The sequence below is a fragment of the Pituophis catenifer genome, unplaced genomic scaffold (genome assembly GCF_029215685.1).
Source record: "Pituophis catenifer annectens isolate HBS135680 unplaced genomic scaffold, rPitCat1.0.hap2 SCAF_2, whole genome shotgun sequence".
NCBI lineage: Eukaryota > Metazoa > Chordata > Lepidosauria > Squamata > Colubridae > Pituophis > Pituophis catenifer.
In genome coordinates this window covers 70,639,715-70,663,596 of record NW_027256882.1, presented here as the reverse complement: position 1 = coordinate 70,663,596, position 23,882 = coordinate 70,639,715, and the positions used below count along the sequence as shown (strand labels likewise).

The 23,882-nt window shown below is 36.9% G+C and overlaps 1 protein-coding gene across 3 annotated transcripts in view; it reads right to left on the bottom strand.

Annotated features, from left to right (window-relative positions):
* Positions 1 to 394: 394 nt before the first annotated feature.
* Positions 395 to 23,882, bottom strand: part of ABTB1 (ankyrin repeat and BTB domain containing 1) — a 28,241-nt gene continuing 4,753 nt past the window's right edge. The window contains exons 3-13 of one of the 3 annotated variants that reach the window (XM_070936910.1): positions 22,524 to 22,579; positions 21,156 to 21,300; positions 20,235 to 20,394; positions 18,951 to 18,996; positions 17,875 to 17,991; positions 16,811 to 16,926; positions 10,250 to 10,348; positions 9,478 to 9,645; positions 6,155 to 6,355; positions 3,939 to 3,997; positions 3,504 to 3,587 (exon numbers count right to left, since the gene is read on the bottom strand). In XM_070936910.1, the coding sequence (XP_070793011.1) occupies positions 3,584 to 3,587; positions 3,939 to 3,997; positions 6,155 to 6,355; positions 9,478 to 9,645; positions 10,250 to 10,348; positions 16,811 to 16,926; positions 17,875 to 17,991; positions 18,951 to 18,996; positions 20,235 to 20,394; positions 21,156 to 21,300; positions 22,524 to 22,579 (1,171 nt within the window). In that variant the 3' untranslated portion in view covers positions 3,504 to 3,583. Of the gene's footprint in view, positions 3,588 to 3,938; positions 3,998 to 6,154; positions 6,356 to 9,477; positions 9,646 to 10,249; positions 10,349 to 16,810; positions 16,927 to 17,874; positions 17,992 to 18,950; positions 18,997 to 20,234; positions 20,395 to 21,155; positions 21,301 to 22,523; positions 22,580 to 23,882 lie in introns of all 3 variants that reach the window. The other 2 variants (XM_070936908.1, XM_070936909.1) reach the window with 2 other exon arrangements.

Here is a 23,882-nt window from a genome sequence, read left to right as displayed (position 1 = left end):
CAGTTTCCCTGTGTGTTACTTTTTCCTGCAAAGCCATGAAAAGCTTGTGCTTTTTCATATTTTTTTTAAACCACACAGAATTAAGTACTATAGAATACTCATGAGACCAGATTCAGAAATGATGCAAGTTCTATATCAATAGTCTGATAACTGTGTTCAGTGTCGAATTAAATGGTATCAGGTCTACATATATAAAGTATTTTCCCAAGCTGCTATAATCTCTAAATGGTAACTGAAAAGGATATTTTATGCAACTTCTGGCAATTAAATATGCCACCAGTAAATGTTACTGTTGATTGGAAGATGGCATCAAGGTTGAATCTTGGAAGCGTAAGTAACATGGAACTTTAACAGCATTCAATTTTAGTATTTAATGAGGCAGAAGAAAAGCAGATTAATGAAATAGACTCTTTATTGCTGCACACATGCTTGTATATTAAGCTTTTAAATATATAATTATATTGCCATTCTGAAAAGCTTTACATTCTCTTTATTTTAAATAACAGAGGGCCAGGTTAAAAGTAAGTTCATAATAATAATAAGTCTGACATTTAAACTTTTTACAATCAATTAATAGCCAGGAAGACTATACAATAAATAATTAGAGATACATTGTTTTCCTAACTTCTTTGGATTTAAGGAAGGTGACTTTTCACAATACGTTAAATAGGTATTAGTCTGTTTTTATCCACAACTCTGATTTATACAAGGGCAACCAACAAAATACAAGACAGAGCAAGGGGACAGCTCATCAAGGAGCTGTACTGAGAAGCAGCTTCAAAACACAGTAATACTGGTAATTCATTCTGAATTTACTTATCATTCTCAGTACTATATACAAAGCTTTGTTCAGCCACCTTCACTGCCTATCTAAAAGTTAACTGGATCTTCACTTGACAATATTATTAAAAATCTTTTTATTTAAACAAAAACACACCACCAATAGCAATTACCAGTAGTAATTTTCTGTGCTTATATCATGTTAACTAGATGCTTGCAAGGAAGAGAACATTAGGATGTTATGTATAAAAAAGCTTACTGTGCTTTGTTTTTGTTCCAATAATTTACTGTTTCAAATAAAAAATGGAAGTAGAAAAAGTTATGATTTATTCCAGTATGATGTCCACTTATTCACTGGAGGAGGCTTATAAATTGGTACAAGAAAGATTCTATAATATTTGCCAAAGATATTTGCTAAAAAGAAACGTCAAGAAATTCAGCATTTTAGTTCCCTTCATTTTCCTAGTAAAATGCAGGAAAAGAAAGATGCTGGCCAGGCTTTTATTTATGGTTTGTGAATAACAAGACTACGGTAGTTCCACATGCTTTTAAATAAAGCACAATTCCTTTAAGAGGTGTGCTTTCCTTGACATACTATTAAGAATACACAACTTCTTGACCTTACGTGTAAAGAGTTATCAGTGCATGGAAAACTGTGCTAGAGTCCAACATCATTTTTGTCGCATCAATGTCTCACTAAAGTTAATCTACCATCGCAATTGCTGTAACACTAAAAGTATTACCATAGTATAGGAACAATATTGCCTCATAAAGTCAGGATAAGCCAAATGGGATTTAGTTTTTTCCTTGTCAAATTTCTCTAATGATGAGCACATAATTCTAAAGTGGTTGGGTGACACAGAACCCTGGCTGATCTATCTAGTATGGTTTCTATATTAAAGTACTTGATTTACTGCATTTCCCATCCCATCCCTCCTACTCTCTGAATGGCCAGAATGCATTTTCCATTTATCATTTATATTAATGGGGAGAGGGGAGGCAGTAACAAAGAACATAATGATCTGGACAGTGGTGGACACTTTTTCCTTCAGACTAAAGATCTTAATAACCAGAATCTTAATTATTTTTTCTGTGCAACATGTAAATATGGCATGATGATGCAGATTATGAAAGGTCAGGTAGAAAACTTGAGAAATAGTAGTTCAGGACAGCTCTATGTCTCTGCTATGCTGTTCTGAATTTAGTAATTAAACTAATCTCATGAGTTATCTATATATACCTTAGATTTAATATATACAGAACAGGGAAACAGCAGTAGTCTCATTTAGGAAACCTGCCAATCAATTACATGGGGCCAGCCAGAACATCTGTTATCAACAGGTGATTGTAGATATTAGAACTGTGTACATATGGACAACCCACACCTCACTGCATCCAACAACAGAATGTTAAATTTTCATACAGACCTTCACATAGGTGACTTTAATGTGAACTGACTTAATTCAAATGATGTATACCTTGCACTGTGTAGACCAGGGGTGTTAAACTAATGGCCTGCAGACCAGATGCGTCACGCGCTGGCCACACCCACCTCTGGTTTAGCAAAGGAGAAAAAAGTTGCAATACATCACGTGATGACAATGTGACGCCGAGAGCTTGACACCCCTTGTGTAGACTATGCCATGTGAATATATTCCCATCTGCCATTCAATATATCAAAGGGTAGAACTAGTTAGCAAGATGATACCTTCTATTGCCTCACAATATTGGGATCTGCACAAAACAAATTTATGCTTCCACTGCAAAGGGAAACAATGTTCCATTGGTCCATTGTGGTATCATGCAAGTACAACACAGTCACTTGTACATACATACTCCATGCTAAAATTTGTGAATCACTTGAGTGAATCCCCAAGCATAATAAAATCAAAGGATCATTACTATCTACAGATATGCTAAACTTCCATGTCTCAATGTCTCCTACAATATATCAGGAAAAGGGGGGGGGGCGCGTGCATTTATTTATTTATTTATTTATTTATTTATTTATTTATTTATTGTCATTGCACCTACATTTGCACCTAGTGGTGACAAAAATTTCAAGGATCAGAACAGATTTTTTTTTTAAAAAAAGTAAATGAACTTGATCACCTGATGAATAAAGCAGCTAGATTAGAAAACTGAGGGTCTGCTCAGATCCAGCTGTACACATTTGGAAGATTAGAGTGTAAGACTAACAGCAGGCAATCTCAGCTTCTAGTCCAACTACTTCATATTCTTATAATTCAGTAAAAGGTTTCATTTCCTTCTTTACCCAGCAGGAATGTCAATATTCTGAAGGATAGACTTTTTGGGACTGCAGTAACTGGTTGTATGCCGAACAGTACATTCATTACATAAGGCATGCAAATCTTTCCTCAACAATGTAACATATACCTAACCATGTTTTTCTGGGGGCCTGTTTCCTGGAAGAAGAAAAGAATATTAATCTAGATGCAATAGTCAGTAACATAAAAAATAAGGGAAACTTAAAAACATAAAAGAAATTGGAAAATCAAATAGAGAGAAAAAGATGTGAACTTTGCAGAAATGAATTCTGAACTGATACTTCATATAATGACACAAGAAAATCTCCCAGGTTAACATTCAAGTCCTATGCTAGCCAAAAGATTATCCAGGGCATCTAATTTCTGGTTAGCCTCTTCAATGGCACTGTATGTTTGAACGTTGCTGGTTATATGAAAACGGATGTCGTCCACAAGAGGAATAGAGTCCGTCTCCTGTCGCTCCTCCACGGCATCAGCATTCTCCTTCACTGCTGCTGCAAATTCCTCAAACTCCACTAACTGAAGAAACAAAAGACAGAACATGGATAAATCCAGGAGAATCTTTATCAAACTGCTTTCAATGGCAACCAAAGTAAATTCTCAAGCGCAGAATCCTGCAGCATATAGGAATGCAAGTCGGCTAACCTTAAAAACCACTGTTTTCACCGGCCTGATTCTGCTCTGAGAATAAGATGAAAAATATATCTTAAAAATGCAGCCTTCTAATGCTATAACAACAAAAAATATATATAGCACAATCTTTTAAAAACAATAGCTAAGGATCTTGGGATCAAACCTTGACCCTTGGCCTTTTAGCCAGATTGCTTTTAAACACACAACTCACAGGGGAATGTTTGCAGCCTCACTCACATCATAGCAAGTATTGTCTCCACTTCATGCTTCTGTTTTTGATAGCTTCTTCCAATAAACTATAACAATGAAAAGGACTTCTTTGAATTCTGAACTCTGGGGAGATTAGTTCAATATCTCGTATTGGTTTGGAGATGAGAAGGACAATTACAAAAAAATAAATTGTTGGGTCTATGACAAGCAAAATTGAGCCATGCTTGTTCCTATTAAAAAAAACATAGGTGAGGAATTTTGTATTAGTGAAACTAATTTGGGGGGGGATGCATTTTCACAGACAGGAAAGAATTTCACACCTCTCTCAAAGCCTGTTAAGTAAAGAATGTTGTAACTTATGTGGGAGTGCTAATTAGAACCATTTATAACATCAGTGAATTGACTAGGGAACAGTGAATTTTACTTAGGAAAAATTTATGCTGGCCAAATAGATTTTCCATATTCCATAATCATGTGTGAAATTGCATGGGAAGAAACAACACCATTTCCTTCTACTGGGGACAAACACTGGTGCGGATATCAATATCATCTATCTATCTATCTATCTATCTATCTATCTATCTATCTATCTATCTATCCATTCACACACACACACACACACACACACACACACACACACACACACACAGTGTATATAAAATGTACTACAGGCTACTTAAAGCATAACTCAAAAATGATTTCCTCATCAATTTAATTAGAATGATAAATGTAGCTTTCTCTATATGTACAACATATACTCAAGATTAAAGCAACAGGACGTTGCTACATGTGACCTAAGTATGTATATGATAATTCAGACTCTTTTACAAATTCTCTCTTGTAGCCGAAAATGGTCCATGCATCCAAGATTTAGTATATGAAAAAAAGAGAGCAGATATGAAACCAATGTTATCATTTTATATGCAAATTTGAACCATTATTTTCCATATAGGAAAAAAATACACAACTGAATTTATAAATAATAATACACAGACACACACACCAAATTCTATCAACCCATCTCATAAATACGTAGGATGAATATCTCATTCACATGTTACATCTCTATCTAAAAATACCAACCACGTGCTAAGCATATCAGGCAAACAACTGGTTCAAACAAATCACTTCAATTTGCCTACCACGTCACCAATAATATAAAATACTTTATATTTATATTTCATATTTTCAAATATTTTAATACAGCAGCCATATAAATCAGGATGATAGTCATTCCAATACTAACAATTTTGGAATAGAGGTTTTAAACTATAAAAAAAAGTTAATAACTTTCCAATGCATAATAACAGACTTTATAGCCAAATAAGAACATTCTCATAAACATACTTAATTATATCAATTCTCACTTATATGGATGTTAACACAATTGCCACTGAAGTTTCAAGCAGTTTAGGAATTAAATTAACTGTTCTTATGAATTCATCTTGTTCATGACAAATTTAAATCACTTCAGAGAAATTCCAAGAAATTCCTTCATTTTATAAAGGTTTGGTCTGACAAAATTAAAACACATCACACATTGGTTAATAACAGAATATTATCTTGAATAACTGACATAATGTGTTCTTTTAGACCAATTCTCTCTCATTATTGTTAAGTATTAATTATTTTTTACTACACCATGACTTTCTGGGTAGTACAGAAACAAATAAAAGTGTATCATCACAATATCTTGGAGTGGGGAAAAAATCAGGAATTGACATCATCTTTTCTTTTTCAACAAATATTTTTTTATTAAGAGGCATAAGCTTTCATGAGCTGTAACTCGGTTCATCAGATCATTAGTTGAGGAGGGAATATCTATCACTGGTTTCACTGAAGCTGGCAATGTTAAGATTTTTGTCTTCATGTTCTTCTATTTATTCCACCTTTGATGGGATTGCTTTAAATTTAGGATTGTCTTGCTTTTGGCTAAATATAAATTGCAATTGTACATAGTATTTTTATTGATAAAAGTTTTTAGATGAAAAAACAGCTCCTTTTTAATGGCAGAGTTATCACTTTTCTCACTAAAACATGGAAAATAGCATTTATTTCGCTATAGACATCCATTTCTATAGAAACCAACTGTGGTGATGGTAATAAAAAAATAGCAAATTTTACAAATAAAATAATTGCTTATTGGAACTTAAGTTTTAAAGATCTTTCGTATCAAATATTCATTTGCAGCCTGCCGGACAAATAATATCTACAGTAGCTGTCCTTCACCTCCTCTTTATTACCTTCTCAATTATCTTTGCCATATACTCTGTGCATTGATCTTCTAATCGGGTCAGCTGGAATAGCTTTGCAATCTTCCAGATGCTGACAACACTGTCTTCGTCAAGAACCTGTGCCAAAATTCTCCCACACAGGCGCTTGAGCCCAGGTAACAGATACATATCAGCCACACAAAGCACTTCATAGGCGTTTTCAGGAGACAACTGCTGGGACAAAAAGGTATCAATGCAACTAGACTCAGTATGACTCCAAACCCAACTACAAAACAGATTGAAAACCCAACCTGGATTACGACTAAGGAGGCACAGATAGTAGTCTAATCTCAGCCATGGAAAATGCACTTGGGACCATCATACGTTCTCTCCTCAACCTACATCACAGGGCTGTTGTGGGGGGGGGGAAATTAAAGGTGTAGTGCTATGTGTGGTGCCTAAAGTTCCTTGACGAAAGAAGTATAAATCCAACAAATAATAAGTGTCTTCTGGGATCATATTCCGCAACTCCCTGATTTGGACAGGTGTAATTTAAGGTTAATAAACCTACAATATTGTTAATGATTCATATTTTCAGTCTTTTCATTTATCTCACAATATAGGTAACCCTCACCTAACAACCATTCAAAGTTACAATGGTGCTAAAAAATGGTATTTATCATGGGCCTGCAATGGGTCTTATTGCATCCCTGCAGTCACATGATCAAAATTCAGGTGCTTCGAGCATACCATTCACCTTTTCATCCAAAGGGTGCTTCAATACCCCCAATCAACCTATCTCCTCCCCACCATCTTTGCTCTTTTGATCACCTTGCCTGCACCTCCATCTGTCCTTTGTTACCTTCTTCCTCCTGCTAAGAGGTGAGGCCAGCAGCTGTCTCGTGAAGGTCAGCTGCAGATGGGAGGTGTGGCAAAGTGCAGGGGGTCAGGGGAGATGGGTGGGAGGGGAAGAGTCGAAATACACCCTGCATTCATAAATGCAGGTAGGCTGCCAAGCGCTCAGACTCGATAATCAAGTGACCATATGGTGGCTGCAACGTCCATAACTTCAAGGACTGGTCTAAATAGCATTTTTTTCAGCACCGTTATCATTTCAAATAGCCAGTAAACAAATGGTCCTTAAATGAGGACTACCTGTATTGTATTTGCAAAGGACACCAAGCTAGCGGGAGTAGTAACATCTTAGGGAATGAAATCCTGATTCAAAATGACCTTGACAGTGCAACTGGGAAAGTGCCCTTTAGCTGGCTAAAGGAAAACAAGGACAGATGGCTTGGTTTGGCAGCTTTACTGTTGCCCTGCAGGGCAGCAAAGGGAAAGTGCACAATCTCAAACAACGTTCCACAGAGCAACAGGAGCTCCTGCAACCATCTACCCTCTACAGAACAATTGTCTCAAGACTGTGGAGCAGCCAACATATCCTCTTGGTGCGATAAATTTAGGGAGAGGACAGACACAATAACTGAGTTTTTATGCTAGAAAGAAGTCGCTATCACTATTACTTATATCTTTCACTTACGACTGTTGAAGAGCAAATATGGTTACTCTCTAGGGCAAAAAAAGAGGCACAAAGCAGTTCTTGTGGACAGCAATCTAATACCTAAAATCCGTTTTCAGAAGAAAGGCTGCAGCTATTCTCTGCCTTTGTTCTTGTCTTTCAGTACATGAAGTACTGTGCACATGTACAAACGTATACAGTACACATGCAAAGTTCCTCTGCAGTGAAATTAGGCTAGCTCATTGTGAGATATATATTCAATGTACGGGGATGAGGTCTCCACCTTGCATTTTACCTATCATACTACTACCTGATGGAACTTAATGGCTCAGACTATTAATGTTAATTTCTCTTTATACTTAGAAAAATAAGGCATATATTTATGACTTTATTTTAAAGTTCATTTTGTCCAAAGACCATTGCTTATTTGACTGCATTATAATGAATGATTGAATGTGACATTTATCACTCTTCCATTTTACACTGAAAATTCACCGTCTTGGGGAAAAAAGATATTTAGTGGGCTAGTGTCTATAATCACTTTTGACCTCACAAACACACTATTGTTTCATATCCTCTATCTTTTTGAAGAATTCTCATTAAACAAATTCATCATTACTTGTGGGAAATACCTGGTTAGCAAGTTCCTCAGAACTCAATTGACAGAATATGGTAGAGAAAATAGAGCATCCATGCTATAGAGTTTAGTTCCATTAAGAATTTTCTAAATTCTAAAGCTGCAACCAAGACTTTGCACTATATGCGACAAGAAAATGCAGCATAAAAACAGCTTAAACTATTTTTAGCTCTGGCCAGTTTGCTAACTGTATGCTGCCCTCTACTGGCAAACTGACCACTCTGTGCGCCAACAGGCTTCTGTAAAGTCACTTTTCCATTGAGCTCAATTCCTGCTTGCTGTATGGATACATCCCTATAGTATTCTTGGTAATCACTAGTTTTTGCTTCTGGGACTTTTTTTCCCCCATCTTTCCTATTAAGCCAACAATATACCTTACAAAAATATTCCTTGTTACTATCAGGAATACAAAAGTGAAAGAATGAACATGTATTGATATATGCATGTGTGTGTGTGTGTATGTATGTATGCATGTTGTGTATGCATATGTATATACACACACACACAAACACAGAGTGATTCTCATCCATATATATGGAAATAAAAGATATATGTGAAAGTAAAGGCCAGTGGTGTTAAGAGCATTTGGGACTGTGACTCCTAAGTTGGGAAGAGTATGGTTCCCAACAGATCCCAGGATCAACCTCAGTGCTCCCTTGTCCAGAAGACTGCAGTGCTAGGAACAGCTAAGACACTGCGCAGAACCCTCAAACGCCCAGGCTCTGCTAGAGGACCTGCAGCTGAGGAAGACATATGCCATCCATAAGGGTGGAGAGGGATTTTTAAAATTATTTTATATATAGGGCAGGAATCTAGGAAACAGAACAAATTTAATAAACCACTTCCTTTTAACCAGAAAAAAAAATATATTCAAATATGCCTTTACTGCTCATTAATAAAGTCTCAAGTAAAATTCAAGCAAACCCCCCCCCCAAAAAAAACAAACAAACCAGTTAATCAGCCAAGAATCACAAAAATTGTAGAAAGATAGAGAAATATTTTAAGAAAATCAAAAAAAGGATGGAAGAGATTATGTTACCTTAATTTAATGGATAATTTTATTTATCTTCATAAAAGTCCAGCAAGCATCATACAATGCCAGTTCTGCCATGTTTATTTTGCTCTATAAACTGTCATCCTTGCTAGAAGGAATAATCTAATAGGCCTCATGCTGAGAGAGAAGAATCCCAACCTCACCTCTGTGTCATCACTGTAGATGTAATATAGAACTCTGATGAAGATCTCCTCTGAAATGTTGTGAAGAGTCACCACAGGGATACTGGGCTGGGTTTGTAGCTCCTCACTCTCCGAGAAGTGGTCCTCTAGAAGGGCTTTGAAATAGTCACTTCGGCCACAGAAAAATGCCTTCAAAAAGAGAAAGAGTATGTATGTGTATGCATACGTATCAGAGAATGAGGTGGCTGGATGGAGTCACTGAAGCAGTAGGCGTGAGCTTAAATGGATTCCAGAGGATGGTAGAGGACAGGAGGGCCTGGAGGAAGGTTGTCCATGGGGTCGCGGTGGGTCAGACATGACTTTGCAACTAACAACAACAACAACCATGCATATGTATGTTTGTGGGTGTATATATGTATACACACACACACACACACAAATAATGGAATCTTCTTGGTTAAAATAGGCAAGTAGCAGGATCCAGAAAGGAGTGTGTGACAAGGTACCCATTCCAAACTCTTTAAAGATCAAAATTCATCATGCTTGCCATCTTTTATCTTTATTTTTTGTTTTATTGACTTTATTGTAACTTGGTTGTTGTGAGCTACCAAGACTTGTTGAGAGTTGGGAGGCATAAAAATTTCATAAATAATAATTTATTGTTATCTGATAGCAGATTCCTATTCTAGAAATTTTCTACAAGATGTCCCATAAATAAATGTGAGTATTATTGGTTCTATACAAGATCTTTTAATATTGAGGAATACAACAAGAATTGACCCAAGTCAAATACCTTGTGACACAGGAAACTGTAATTTGACACTCGGAAACACAGATCAGGATAACTACTGAAGCTGTCGGTGCTATCAAAAGGCAACTCTCCAAAACCTACCTATACACAAAACAGAAATAAAACAACTTTAATATTTGACCGTATATTTAATAACATTACACTACATAAGTGCACAGTTATGTATATTGTATATGTATAAATGCTGCTAATGTAGTCAGCAATCAACCTTTATACTCAGATGATAATTTAAAGCTACTTGACCTGCTTTACTTAACTTAATAAAGATATCTATTCTATCCCTACTAATCAAATGACAGGAGAAATAAATGAAAAAGTGTTTCTATTAGTGTTTTCCCCAAAACCTATCCAGAAAATAAGCCCTAGCATGATTTTTCCACACCTAATATAAGCCCTAACAAAGCCCTACTTAAGAGTCTGGGTAGCCGGCGACCCATCCATTCCGTCTGGTTGCTCGCGGTGCTGCTGATATCAGGTGAGGTGAGGCACGTGGGGGGGGAGGGTAGACCTACCGCAAGCACCCCACACGAGTTTATCTCAGGACCCCTGCAGCCAGGCCATCCATGCCCCAACCACTGTCTTATGGTGGCAGCATTAGCAGCCATGTCCAGCAGGAGTCCAAGTGGCCTCCAGCCCACTTCTTCTGCTTGTTTGCGGCTGCAACAGAGCAGGAGGCCAAGCAATATGCTCGTGCCACGGCCACAAGGCAAGGCAGGTGTCGAGGCGTGGATGGCCTGGCTGCAGAGGTCCTGAGTTAAGCTGCTGTGAGGTGTGTGGGGTAGCTTCACCCACCTCTCGCCTCATGGCCACAGCACTGGCACGTCGTTCAGCCTCCTGCTCCATTGTGGCCGCAAACAAGCAGAAGTGGGCCGGCGACCATGTGGGGTACTACTGGATGTAGCTGGTTGGAACCCCCGCCGTGAGGCTAGGCAGGTGTTGGAAGTGTGGTGGCCTGGCTGTGAGGGACCTGAGGTAAGCCAGTGTGTGGGGCAGCTCTACTAACCTGCCTCACGGCTTGAACAGTTGTGCACCACGTGGCTTCATTCCCTGTTGTGATTGTGAGCAAGCAGAAGAAGTGGGCCTCCCATACATGGGAAAAAATAAGACATTCCCTGAAAATAAGCTCTAGTGCTTATTTTGCAGCCCAAAAAAATATAAAACCGGGTCTTATTTTTAGGAAATATGGTAGCAGAAACGTTACCATACATAACAGAGCAGAGAGCACCTGGCCTATGCTAAATGCAATACAATACAATAAATGTTGTCTAACAGGAAACTTGGTATAAAAATGATTTATAGTAATTTTTCTGTTTATAGCAAATCAGAAAATTTTACTCCAATGTTTAGATTTGCAGATCAAAGTTCTTTATGAGTTCCGTATTTTATTAGTTTACTTTTGTTAACAGAGCCAAAAATGCAGGGGGGTGCAGAAAAATATGAAAAGGATTTAACATAGGATTAAAAACACATAATGGCCGTGTTCTGAATGCTCATCAATATAATCCACATGCAGTCAAAGGATGTGTGCAACTTCAGAGTGTTCTTTTATTTGGCATGTGCTCAGGCTTCAATTTTCTGCACATTCTCCTACACATTCTCCTATAGGCAGGGGGAACTTTGGCAACTTCTCTTTGGAATAAGAGTGAAAGTCATATATATTTTGGACAATATGAAGCACAAGAGCTCTCACGCAACTATATATTGCAACTATTACAAAATGAAAAGCACAGTTTTTCTATGTCTAACATGCCAGTATATTGGAAACAGAGAATACTGAAGCCTGGCATCCAGAATTGGCAAACTCCAAATATCAAAGTTTATTTTCCTAAGGCTAGAATAAGTGGGGTCTCGAGAGCTGGACGAACTGAAACATGCTCTTGGGTTAAGGCTAGAGTGAACCCACAAGTATTTTTTTTCAGTGACATGGAAAACGACAACATCTCTACCAAACACGATGGCTAGTTTAATAAAACTATCTGAGCTGGCAATATTGACAATAGCAAGCCTTTTGCAAGATATTACGAAAAAGCAAGACGAAATGAGGCTGTCAATTCAGGTCAAAAATACAGTTATGAGTAGAAGGTAAACTACCCATCAAGATTATGTAACTTTGATTACCCTAAGAAATATGGCTTCCCCCCCTCCTCCCCGTATATAAAATGAACTCATTTATGTTCCTGTTCCTTTAATGTTTTTGGAACCCAAAGTGCCATAAAGTTTTATATATGAAACATCTTAGCTTTCACCAGTATTTTATCATGATGGAAGTAATTCAGTCTACATTCTTAAAGAAACTGCATGCCTACAATATTACTCCATCTGGAGTACAGATTTATCTACAGTTATGTGAAAAAGTAAGTACACCCCATTTGATGTCTGTAGAGATTCTCAGTCATCCAGGTTGTCCCAAATGTGCTTTTTCAGGAGGCAACTTGTTTTTTCTTATGAAGACAGGAACCAGGAACATTACTCAGGTGACCCTGAGGATACAGATAAACCTCCAAGTGCTTCAAGGACTCTCTAAAAGGATGCAAATTACCAGCTGTCTGCAAGGAATATAAATCCTTCCATTACCCACTATCCTTGTCAGAGCTAAAGAAGCTTCTTGGATGAGAAGCGAAACATCTTCAAAAGAAAAAACAAGAAAGTCCAGTTACCTCCTGAAAAAGCACCTTTGGGACACCCTACTTTATGTTTCAACTTTTTAAATATATTTCAAAATACAGATATTTGGTCTTCATTTCAACAATACCACTAAAGCAAATATAACAAATATCATGCACCATTTACATTTTGTAGTCCATCCTGTAATTCAAATAAACCTAAATGCAAATGTCTATGGAAAAATTAAGGACACCCCTACATTAATCACTACCTCAAATATCTAGAACTAGACTCAGGTGCAAATTGTTAGAGAAAATCTGGGAGGAACCTGTCTTGTTGAAATATCAGATATTTAGTTTGTTTGCTCTTTGCTGTTGAAATGTGTAGTATCACCATGCCTAGATCAAAAGAACATTGAAGCCTTCAGAAAGATTATTGATGTCTATAGGTCTGGGATTGGATTTAAAAGGAATTCCAAGCAATTGGACATTAATCATTCCACTGTCCAGAAGATCATCTACAAGTGGAGATTTCAAACAATTGCCTAATTGTCCCAGTCAGGCCATCCTAGTAAGTTTGGCATGAGAGTAGAATGCAAGATGCTGAAAAAAGTCTCTAAGGAGCATAGAATGCTATATTCACAACCTCTTGCCACTACTGAGGTCAAAATGCATCAGTTTACTTTTAAAAATAGAGCTGCACAACTTAGATCTACATGGAAGGTATGCCATGGGAACTTTGCTATCCAAAAAGAACACCAGGGAAAGACTAAAGTTTACTCCTGGTATTTGCCAAGACCAGGACTTCTGGAATAATGTGCTCTGGACAGAGGAGACAAAGATAGAGATATTTGGCCAAAGTATACATCATGTTTGATGTTTGATCAAAACCAAAGACAGAATTTCACCAGAAGAACCTAATACCAACTGTAAAATGTAGTGGCAGAAATGTTATGATTTGAGGCTGCTTTGCTGCATCAGGCCCTAGGCAGCTCACCATCACAGAATCCACTATGAATTCTTCATTGTATCAGAGGATGCTCGAGAATAATCTGAGACTATCAGTCAGAAGACTAGAACTCAGACAAATGAGAACTTTGCTACATGACAATGACCCTAAACATTCCAGTAGACCCTCCAAGGAATGGCTGAAAAAAATAAAGAAATGGAGAGTTCTCTAATGGCCAAGTCAAAGTCTGGATCTAAATCCCATCAAGATGTTGCAGAATGATTTGAAATTGGCTATGCATGCGAGAAACCACTCATCTTGCACAGCTGAAAACATTCTGCATAGAGAAGTGAGAAAATTCCTCCCCATCAGTATTAGAGACTGATAGACAGTTAAAAGAAACATCTATATGAGGTTGTTTTTGCCAAAAGGGTCCATTAGTCAAGGGTATTCTTCTTGTACAGGAGGAAATGAAATGTCTGTAAAAAACTTTTGTTGAATAAATTATTCCAAAGTCAATTCTTCATAGTACTTTTTATTCAATTACATTACCTTTATCTTTACATACTGCATGAATGAAGATAAATATTGTTATGTGTACATTTATTAAAAATAAAAAAAAAACCTGTACATGGGGTGTACTTAATTTCTCACAGGACTATAATCTCTAATATACGTAGTTGGTGCATGCCTGTAAATAAAGTTACATTGATATGGATTTCCCCTACAGTCTTTATGCCTTTGGGTTATGGGACAGAAAGACAGGGGGAAAAAATGAAATTCTTAATACAATTATGTGAGATAATATTTTGGCCAAGAATCTTGATTAGTAAAATTTACATGTTAGTGTATTTTCATATTTTATTTCCTAAAATTTAGTTAGCAAATATAGGAAAATATGAAAGACATGGCTTAGAAGCAATGAAATACTGGCTCAAACTCCACTGTACTACTATAGAAAAACAAGGTTGACTCAGCCTTCCATCCTGTCTAAGGTAGGTAAATTGAGGACCCAGTTTGTGGGGGCAATAAGCTGACTTTGTATAAAATATACAAAAGTATGAAGGCTATTGCTTAACGCACTGTAAGCCGCCCTGAGTCTCCGGAGAAGGGCGGCATATAAATCAAATTAAAAAAAAAAGTGATAAATTTTTAGTCCTGCCTATGAATAATTTATTAGGATACTCTGGCAAAGATTTCTTTTTTTCTGATAGACTATACTATATCATGAAGGGCAGTAAGATTTTTGTGTGACTGCCAGCAGAAAGTGAAAACAGATAATGTCTAATTTAGCAATTCTGGCTGCTTTTTTATCTAATACGTTACAAAGCCTTTATTTATTAATTTGATTTAGGTGCCACCAGATTCCAAGACAACTCTGCGTTCACAATACAAAACAAGTAACAATAAAATAGAACAACATCAGAATCCAGTGAAAAAAAACATAACATAGGCAGAAACCCATCTAGCAAGAGGACCACATCTGTTCTCTCCCAAGGCCTAGTAGAACAGTCAGATTTGTAAGGCCTTCTGGAAACAATCAGAATGGAAGCCACACACATTTCTGAAGGGAACTTCATTTTGAGAGGGTAGACACTGTGACAGAGAAGACATAGTTCCGAATCCTGACAGATGGCATTGTTTAATAATAATCATAAAAATCTGGACTGTGTCAACTCTGCCAGCTTTTAGTAGTTGGACAGAAACCATGGAAGAGAGGTGGTTCCTTAAATAACCTGGCCTTATGCCATGCGGGCTTGTAATCAGCACACTGATTTGCACCTAGAAGCACAATGGCAATCAATGTCGCGTGTGAAACAATGGTGTCATGTTTGCATATTGCTGCATGTTAAAAACTGCCAGCACCAATGTTTTTTGGAACAGCTGAAGCTTAAAAGTGTTTTTCAAGGGGAGCTCCATGTACAGCATGCTCCAATATTTGAGCCATGGGGTGACTAGGGTGTGAGTGACTGTCTGACAGTCTCCCAATAGAGAAGGGGCAAAACTGTGCACAAGAAGCTATGTAAAGACCTACTTGGCCGCAGCGGGACCTGACCTTTGACAGGAGCTGGTAGCCAAGAGAACCCACATCATATGATATACAACCCCATACAAGAATAGAGATGAAAAAACCCTGGACCTGGGAGACCTCAATATCCACAGTCATTCAATTTAATAGGATTAAGTTGGAGCTATTTTCTCCTCATCCAGTTCCATATCGAATATCCGTTCATTGGAATAAGACTGTGACATCATCACTTGGCCAGCTCAGGATCCAAATGTATATTGAGTATCATCAGCATATTGATAATATGCTGGCAGATGATCTCAGTTTCATGTAATGTTGAATACAAGGGGAGAAAGTATTGAACTATGGCACTCCAAAGGACTGATTGGAACAAGTCATGAAGGAAGAGAGTAAACACTGTTCCCAATTTCCAACCCCCACAGTCAATCCAAATCAATACTATTACACTGATGGTGTCAAAAGCCACAAAAATTCAAGGAGCACAAGCGAGTTGCTTAAGTCTTAACCCAACTCTGATAATCAACCATCACAACCAAGGTTGTCTCTTGGCTAAATGCCAGTCCGAGACATTACTGAAACCGAGATAATATGCTTTCTCTAGGGTTCTCTGTAACTGCAGCCAATCACTTACTCAATAACCTTCCTTAAAAAGAGACAATTCGAGACAAGATGCTAAATTGTTCAGAATAGTTGGATCCAAGGGCAGTCTCTTGAGGAGAAGGCACACCACCATTTCTTACAAGGTTGAAGGCACCACTCTCTCCCAGGCCAGTAACTCAGCACAGACCTAAATGTAAATCATCTCCCAGATCACCTTACTGACTCAGGAGGGGTTCTGGATCTAATAAACAGGTGATCAAATAATTATCTGGCAGAATATTAAGATAAATGTAATTATATTAGATTACTCAAATGGAGGAACACATCAAAGTGATGGAAACGAGAAATGAAATACTTCCTACCCTGAATTCAGCTGGCAAGGCACACTCTGCTAGCAGAGCAAGGTCTTCTTGCAACCTTGAATCACCTGATGGTTCAATTGTAAGCACCTTTACACAGGTGCCTGGCTTGGAAGAAACTAAAAGAAACAAAAGCAAAAATATCAAAACTTTAAAATACTGAATATTTTATTGACATGATCTTCTAACATGAGTTAGAAATATACATATAGATAAATGTCAGAGTAATTAAGTCCAGAAAACAGAGGACATAGTAAGAAAGCATTTGTTGGATAAAGTTGCTTACATTCATTTGGAGCCGACTTACAGCTATACTGCTACTTACAGCTATACTGCTACCATGAGAGCTGTGGTGGCGCAATGGTTAGAACGAAGTACGATGCAAGCTACTTCTGCTGGCTGCCGGCTACCAGCAGTTTGGCAGTTTGAATCTCACTGGCTCAAGGTTGATCCATACTTCCAAGGTCGGTAAAATGAGGACCCAGATTGTTGAGGGCAATATACTAACTCTGTAAAGTCCTTAGAGAGGGCTGTAAAACACTGTGAAGTGGTATATAAGTCTAAGTGCCATTGCTATGAACATGGATTGAGTTTGAAGCGGTTGGCTGAGCTTGATCTGTTGACTGCCAGTGAAGTGGGAGGTTTCTATCCCACCTTTCTTCTAAGAACTTGAACCAGCATACCTAGGGATCTCCCTTCAATTTATCTCCATACTGGCATCTATGGACAGCATGCTACCCAAATGTCTTAAACTAAACTACTTTAAAGTCCACCCACTTCCATTAGAAGACTTGACTTTAGCTTGACAGTTTCTGCACAATATAATTTCAAGATTCAAGAGATATATACAAAAGATTTAGTGTCATTTTCTTTTGTTTCACCATACGGTGAGATATTTTATTTTGGACTTTGATCTATTGTTCAGTTTTAGATACTATGATTACTGATTCTAGTTTGGTGAACTAGATATTATAAAATAGATAAATTTGCTTTTGGTAATTAATATAGGAGAAATGGCTACTTTTCCATTTTCCTATAAAGAATGACAGTAAGAATGGGAAGCTTACCAAATTCATACACCTTTTTACATTTGGTTTCCAAGTCTTCAATGAGATCTTGGAGCTGACATTGTTTGGCCAATCTCTTGCAGTCATTTACATATTCTACATCTATGTCCAAACATCCTGGTAAAGAAAAGAAAAATGCTAATTATCCTTTCACTTCATTCTTTCAATTCATCCCTTATTGTTTACCCATGTCCTCTGAACTCACTCTCTCCCTCCATACAACCATAGCTATAAACTTAAACTCCAGCACCACCCTGTGGTTAAAAATAACACCAATTAATACTTTTGTGAATAAAACAGGTTATATAGTTATCTTAAAACTATTTTCTAAACGATTTTATTAGTATGAAGCCTAAGAGGATTCTACTCTTTTACTGTTTTTAACCCTTTATATTTCTTGCTGTTTTTTCCCATTGAAAATCATAGACTTTGGTAGTTGTATAACTACCAAAAATTATGCTACTAAATTTCGATGTCTGAGGCAGGGTGTCACTAGTAAATACTTGAACATTTGTCCAAATCTTCACAGGTGTATGAGGAACATAATTAAAAACAAAAACTTCTCTTTAAAACCCTTTTTAAAACTTTCTGGAAATCCTAACCACATTCACTTTGGTGATTATTACTAATTATTTATGTATATATGATGGCAAACTGGAAAACCACTTTAGTGATATCAGAGCATTACTGTCATAGGGCATGTCAAATTTTTCAACTTTCAATTTCCAAACATTAGGGATGCTCAAAAGTTGTGACATGCCTTGGGGATTGTAAAGATATTTTGATTACTTTAATATAATTTAGATGTGCTTAGTGAATAACTACATAAATATAACTTTTTAACCTTTTGTTTGTTTCATGATGTCCACTCAATTTTGCTCTGAACATCCACACACTATTTAATTCTAATCCAAAGCAAAAAAGCTGCCCACCCATGATCTATTGATTCCCAGAATCTTTCAAGAAATTCCAACAAATCTAAAACTCTGACAGGAAATATCAATAGGAAATTTATGTAGAACCTATTACAAATAAGAAATGAAATCCATAGTTTTAATATATCACATTAGATTTACCTGTATAGAGGTATTGCAGAAGGGAACTAAAGGCTGCTGGATTGATCTGTATATGGAACAAATGAGTTATATACAAACTTTTGAAAGAAATAATAATATAAATGAGACCTAAACTAGAAAGTAAACAGGGCCTAGAATTCTGTTGGCTGAATTGGGCAGCTACAGCTGGTGCGAAATGCAGACTCATTTGCAATATTGGCAAGTCTCATTACCATGTCCTATAATGGTTATAACACCCCTGCTACAAGGGATACCATGTTTACTACTTGGCTTCTGGCTGTAATTCAATATGTTGTTGCTTATACAAAGCTCTGCATGGCATAGGGCCTAGCAATTTGAGGGACCATATGCGTCCTCTGGGGTCCACTCACCCTGAAAATTCTGACAGTTGGCTTGCTTCAGATTCCATTAATTAGGCAAGGTCATCTATGGGGAACCTAAAAAGCAGGATTACTCTGTTGCTGGGTCTGCCTGTTAAAACAGCTCCCTCCCCCATCACTCCAGAGATCCACATGGCTCCCACTTTGTCCATATTCAAGCATTTTTTAAATTTCCCGCAGGCTTGAGTTAAGAGGAATGGATAGGCCTCTTTGAGGGGAATGTTTAAGGATAGCTTTGCTCTACCAGGTGGCCACTGTTTTATGAATATTGTTTCTTTTTTACAGACTTTTTCACTTTCTGAATCTGATCAGAGCCACTGGGAGTTGACTGGCCAAAAAAATAAGCAAACAAGTTTAAAACTTCCCTTCAGTACTTAAATTTTAATGGCAAGAAGTCATCTATTTACAAATTACGTTGGGTCAGTTGGGTCAGATTTAGGAATATACAACAGGGTGGCAGAAGCAGACTCCTTATCCTGATGCTTTTGCCATCTTAAGACACATTAAGCGCCCAGGTAACATTTGCTGGAAGGCTGAATGTTTTGCATGAAAAATGAGTTGGGAAACTGAACTGAATTTCCCATAATTCTAATAAAAAGTGTTTTATGTGATCTAGACTGCTCATGAGAATTCATCTTTCTGATCTCATTTTCATTTTAAAATACTAAAGAGAAATATAAAACAGAGGCTCAGTTTTCAGTACCTCTTAGTTCTAATTCACCTGCACCGCAGATTAATGTATCTGAAAGTGGAAATGTGTGATACTTCTGTTAGCATGATCTTAATGGTAACTCATAATTCCATCCCTTTGCAATAAAATTTGTTGGGATCTGTTTTTGACAAATAACAAGTAAAGTCTCAAATGTAAAAATATTCAGGAAAAAACAAAGATTGGGTTTCTTACCAATGGATGTTTCAGTGCTATGACATTCTTCCCCTTCCACTTGGTCTCAAACATTTCTGCAAAATATGCACTTCGAGCACCCAGTACACATCGATGAGCACAGAAAGACTTCCCATGAACAATAAAAACAATGTCACTGTGGTAACCCTGTTCTAGAAGCCTGCAAGGAGATTGAGAGGGAAAAGTAGTTTCATGATTAAACAAGAACAGTGTGGAATAATTCAACTTGACATTTCTATGCACTGAGAGGATACATCACCACCTTCCCACCCCCCAAAGAGAAAGATTAGAGCTGTAAAATAGCATTATTAATATTGTATTTGATAAATCCTATTTATTTTTCTTATTGTACTGTTGTTACAGTTTTTACTCTGGATGATAAATTCTAAAGATATAACACGAGTCACAACTGTGTGAAGAAAGAACAGTTTTAAACACCATTGTAGTTTTTTTACAGTCCATCTCCTTAACCACTTAAATTCCTGGCAATCAAATCCTGCGCTAATCCTCTCTAAAGGCCTTTAAAGAAGCCATGTCTTTCCCTGGGCTTTCACAATAAGTGCACAAATCATCTCTTCAGCTCAAAGACATATTTCTCTGAGTCTATGCAGATACTGGGCAAGTCCCTGCAAAGGTATGGCTTCTTTAAAGAGCAAAATACAGCTAGGGAGAAGAACTAAACCTTGCATACTTCTATATAACAGAGTGCCATAACTTAAAATCGTTACTTTTATTGCTATGGGAAGGCATGATAAGAAATAGGCCCATTTGGAATTTTGAAAATATGTTGACTGTTGTTACAAAAAAAAAAAAAAAGCTGCTTTGGAGTAGGAATACTCAGAAAACATCATCAACGATATATGATGATAAAGCCCCTTCTGAAGATAACTCTTTTGCCAATATCAGAATATAGCGCTTTACCGCTGAAGAAATGCATCATAGTAATCCCTCTTCATGCACTTGGCTGTGATCTGCTTATATTCCTTCAACACTCGTCGAATAGCATCATTCAGAGCTCCATATAAGCAACGTTCACCATCGAAGGTGTTTGCTTCACATTTTGCACCTGTAGAGAAGATCAGTTTACATAATGTAAGCATGTTCCACATGATATAACACACTTTTATCAGTAATATTTTTAGAAGGGTGACTGATAGAAACCAAGTAACTTCTATAGGGACTTTAGATATCACTGCAATTTTTTAGGTCCAAAGAAAAGCTTATGAAATAGAATTAAATCTCATCCAGTGTCATCCACTTAAAGAGCTCATTTAAGACTACGGAGCAATATTTTAGAGAAAGTACATTTTTATTGAGCGTGAATTATAAAATTATAAAATGAAAACAGAAATCCTGTAGTGGACAAATTTAGGTCCTCAAAATATTAGAATATTACATGAAGCTACTCTATTTAGCTGAAATAATAGAGAAAAATCAATTTCCATACAAAATATAAGATATTTAGAAAAACAATAAAAAATAATTTGATTTTTTCATTACATTGAGTTGAGTATACTATAATAACACTCTCACCTATGTTACATTTCATTTCTAGTTAGCTGGTCTTCATGCAGCTACAGTTAAATTTTTTAATTGTAAAATATCTTATACCTGTATCCCTAATTTTAGAAAAGCAACAAGTCATCCCAAGAAAATCTTCATGTATTCATGAACGTGCTTTGCGATTTAAAACACAATCTCCTGTTTTGATGTCTGACCTTTATTTTCTCAGGTAAACTTTCCTGTTAGAAGAATTGTATAAAGCTAACTGCATTCCTTTTTAATATATTTTTCTTGCAATCAAATTATTAATAAACAGTGTATTAATTCTCAAGAACATATGGATAAAGACATGGGTGAGCAATGGCTTGGTTTAGATGGATCTCTAAGCTAAACAGCTATTCTTGGTTTTCAGGTTTCTTCTACTATCCACTTCATAGATAACGACAGCTGGCCATTTGAAACTTGCTTTTGAAGTGAATGTATTTTTGGTGTAAAACTTGGTCCAGTTAGATCTCCCTCGAATCTAATTTACCCTGTTATATGTATCAATATGAAATGGAACAGAAACTATGTTACATAAAATGTCACCAAGTACTCTCCAACCTTCTAAAAAAAACCGAGACACATAAACAAAAAGGGGAGAAGACTTTCTTTGGTGTTAGAAACAATTTGAAAGGAACTATAATTTTCATCATAGCAAGATTAGCTGACTTTACAGTTCCAGTTCTAGAGGGCATAAAGTGACAACATATATTTATTTCTAGAAGAATATATCAGTCTTCTTACCACTGGCTAGAAGATATTGCACAAGTTCTTCATGTCCACAGAGACAAGCATAATATCTATAAAAGAGAACAGTGAGATCAGGCACTTGAAGATGTTCTAATATCGCCCTCTCAATCTCTGTTGGAGCTAAACATACTGAGATCCTTTAGCCGTTCTTTGTAGGCTTGCTTTTCTGGCCTTTCACTATTCTGGTATCCTTCCTTTGAACTTGTTCCCCTTTTCCTTCTTAAGGACCAGACACAGTAGTCCACGTGAGGTCTGACTAGGGCAAAGTAAAGTGGAACAATCATTTCCTGTGATTTAGACTTTATGTTCTTATTAATGCACCAAGATAGCAACTGTTTTTTAAGCAGCTGAATCACTGCTGGCTAACCTGTAACCTTCTATCGGTAAGGACACCCAAATCGCTTTTAAATGTACTACAGTCAAGCCAGGTCTCCCCCACCACATTAAGATATTACAGGCATCTTCACTTAACTACTGGGCTAAGTTTATAACCAGTTACAACATTCACAGACTGGGCACTTTACAGTCCATAATGCACTCACAGCAAAAGGATGTGCAATGCCTCCTGTAATCACCTGACTGCATGTTGGGCAGGTCAGCTTTATGTCCAATTGTGAATTCCACAGTGATGTGATTTGTTATGTTTTTTGCTTGTTTTCTGGCCAAACAAAAACCCATTCAACTGAATGGGTTTTCTTTAAAACCAGGGCATTTGCTTAATGACCATGGTGGCATTCACTTAAAGACCACGGTGGAAAATTCCTTCTGGTCACATTATTGGAGACTTATGACTCCAATGACTTATGATCCTAATTCCAAGTTCAGTTATGGTTGTAAATTTAGAGCTACCTGTTTAATCCTCGCGATAAAGCACTCAAATAGCCAAAAGTGTTGCTGCATTTGCCACAGATTATCCCTATATTACCAAACTTTCAAAGCTTATTTCCATAAAGCTGTTTAATTTGGTTATATGTATATGCAAAGTATTTTAAAATTAAAAAAATTATTCAGTTCCACTACAGTGTAGGATGACACCCCCAAGAAAACTCAAGACTAGAATTATGCAAGGGTAGCAAATAAAAAAATATATATCTTGGTTCCTAAGCACTCTCACTAATTGTATCACTGAGCTCACACATCATATTAGATCATAATGTGGCTTATTTGGTATTAGCATTGCATATTTTAGGACCAAAGTCATATAGTTTATTTAGTAACTCATTATGAGAAAAAACATAGCATAACATGATAGTCACACAATGGAAGATAATGTATTATCTGATATTCCCTCAGTTGGAAAGAAAGAACTCATCTCCAATAAACAAACCAAGAATGATCTGCTCCTTTTATGCA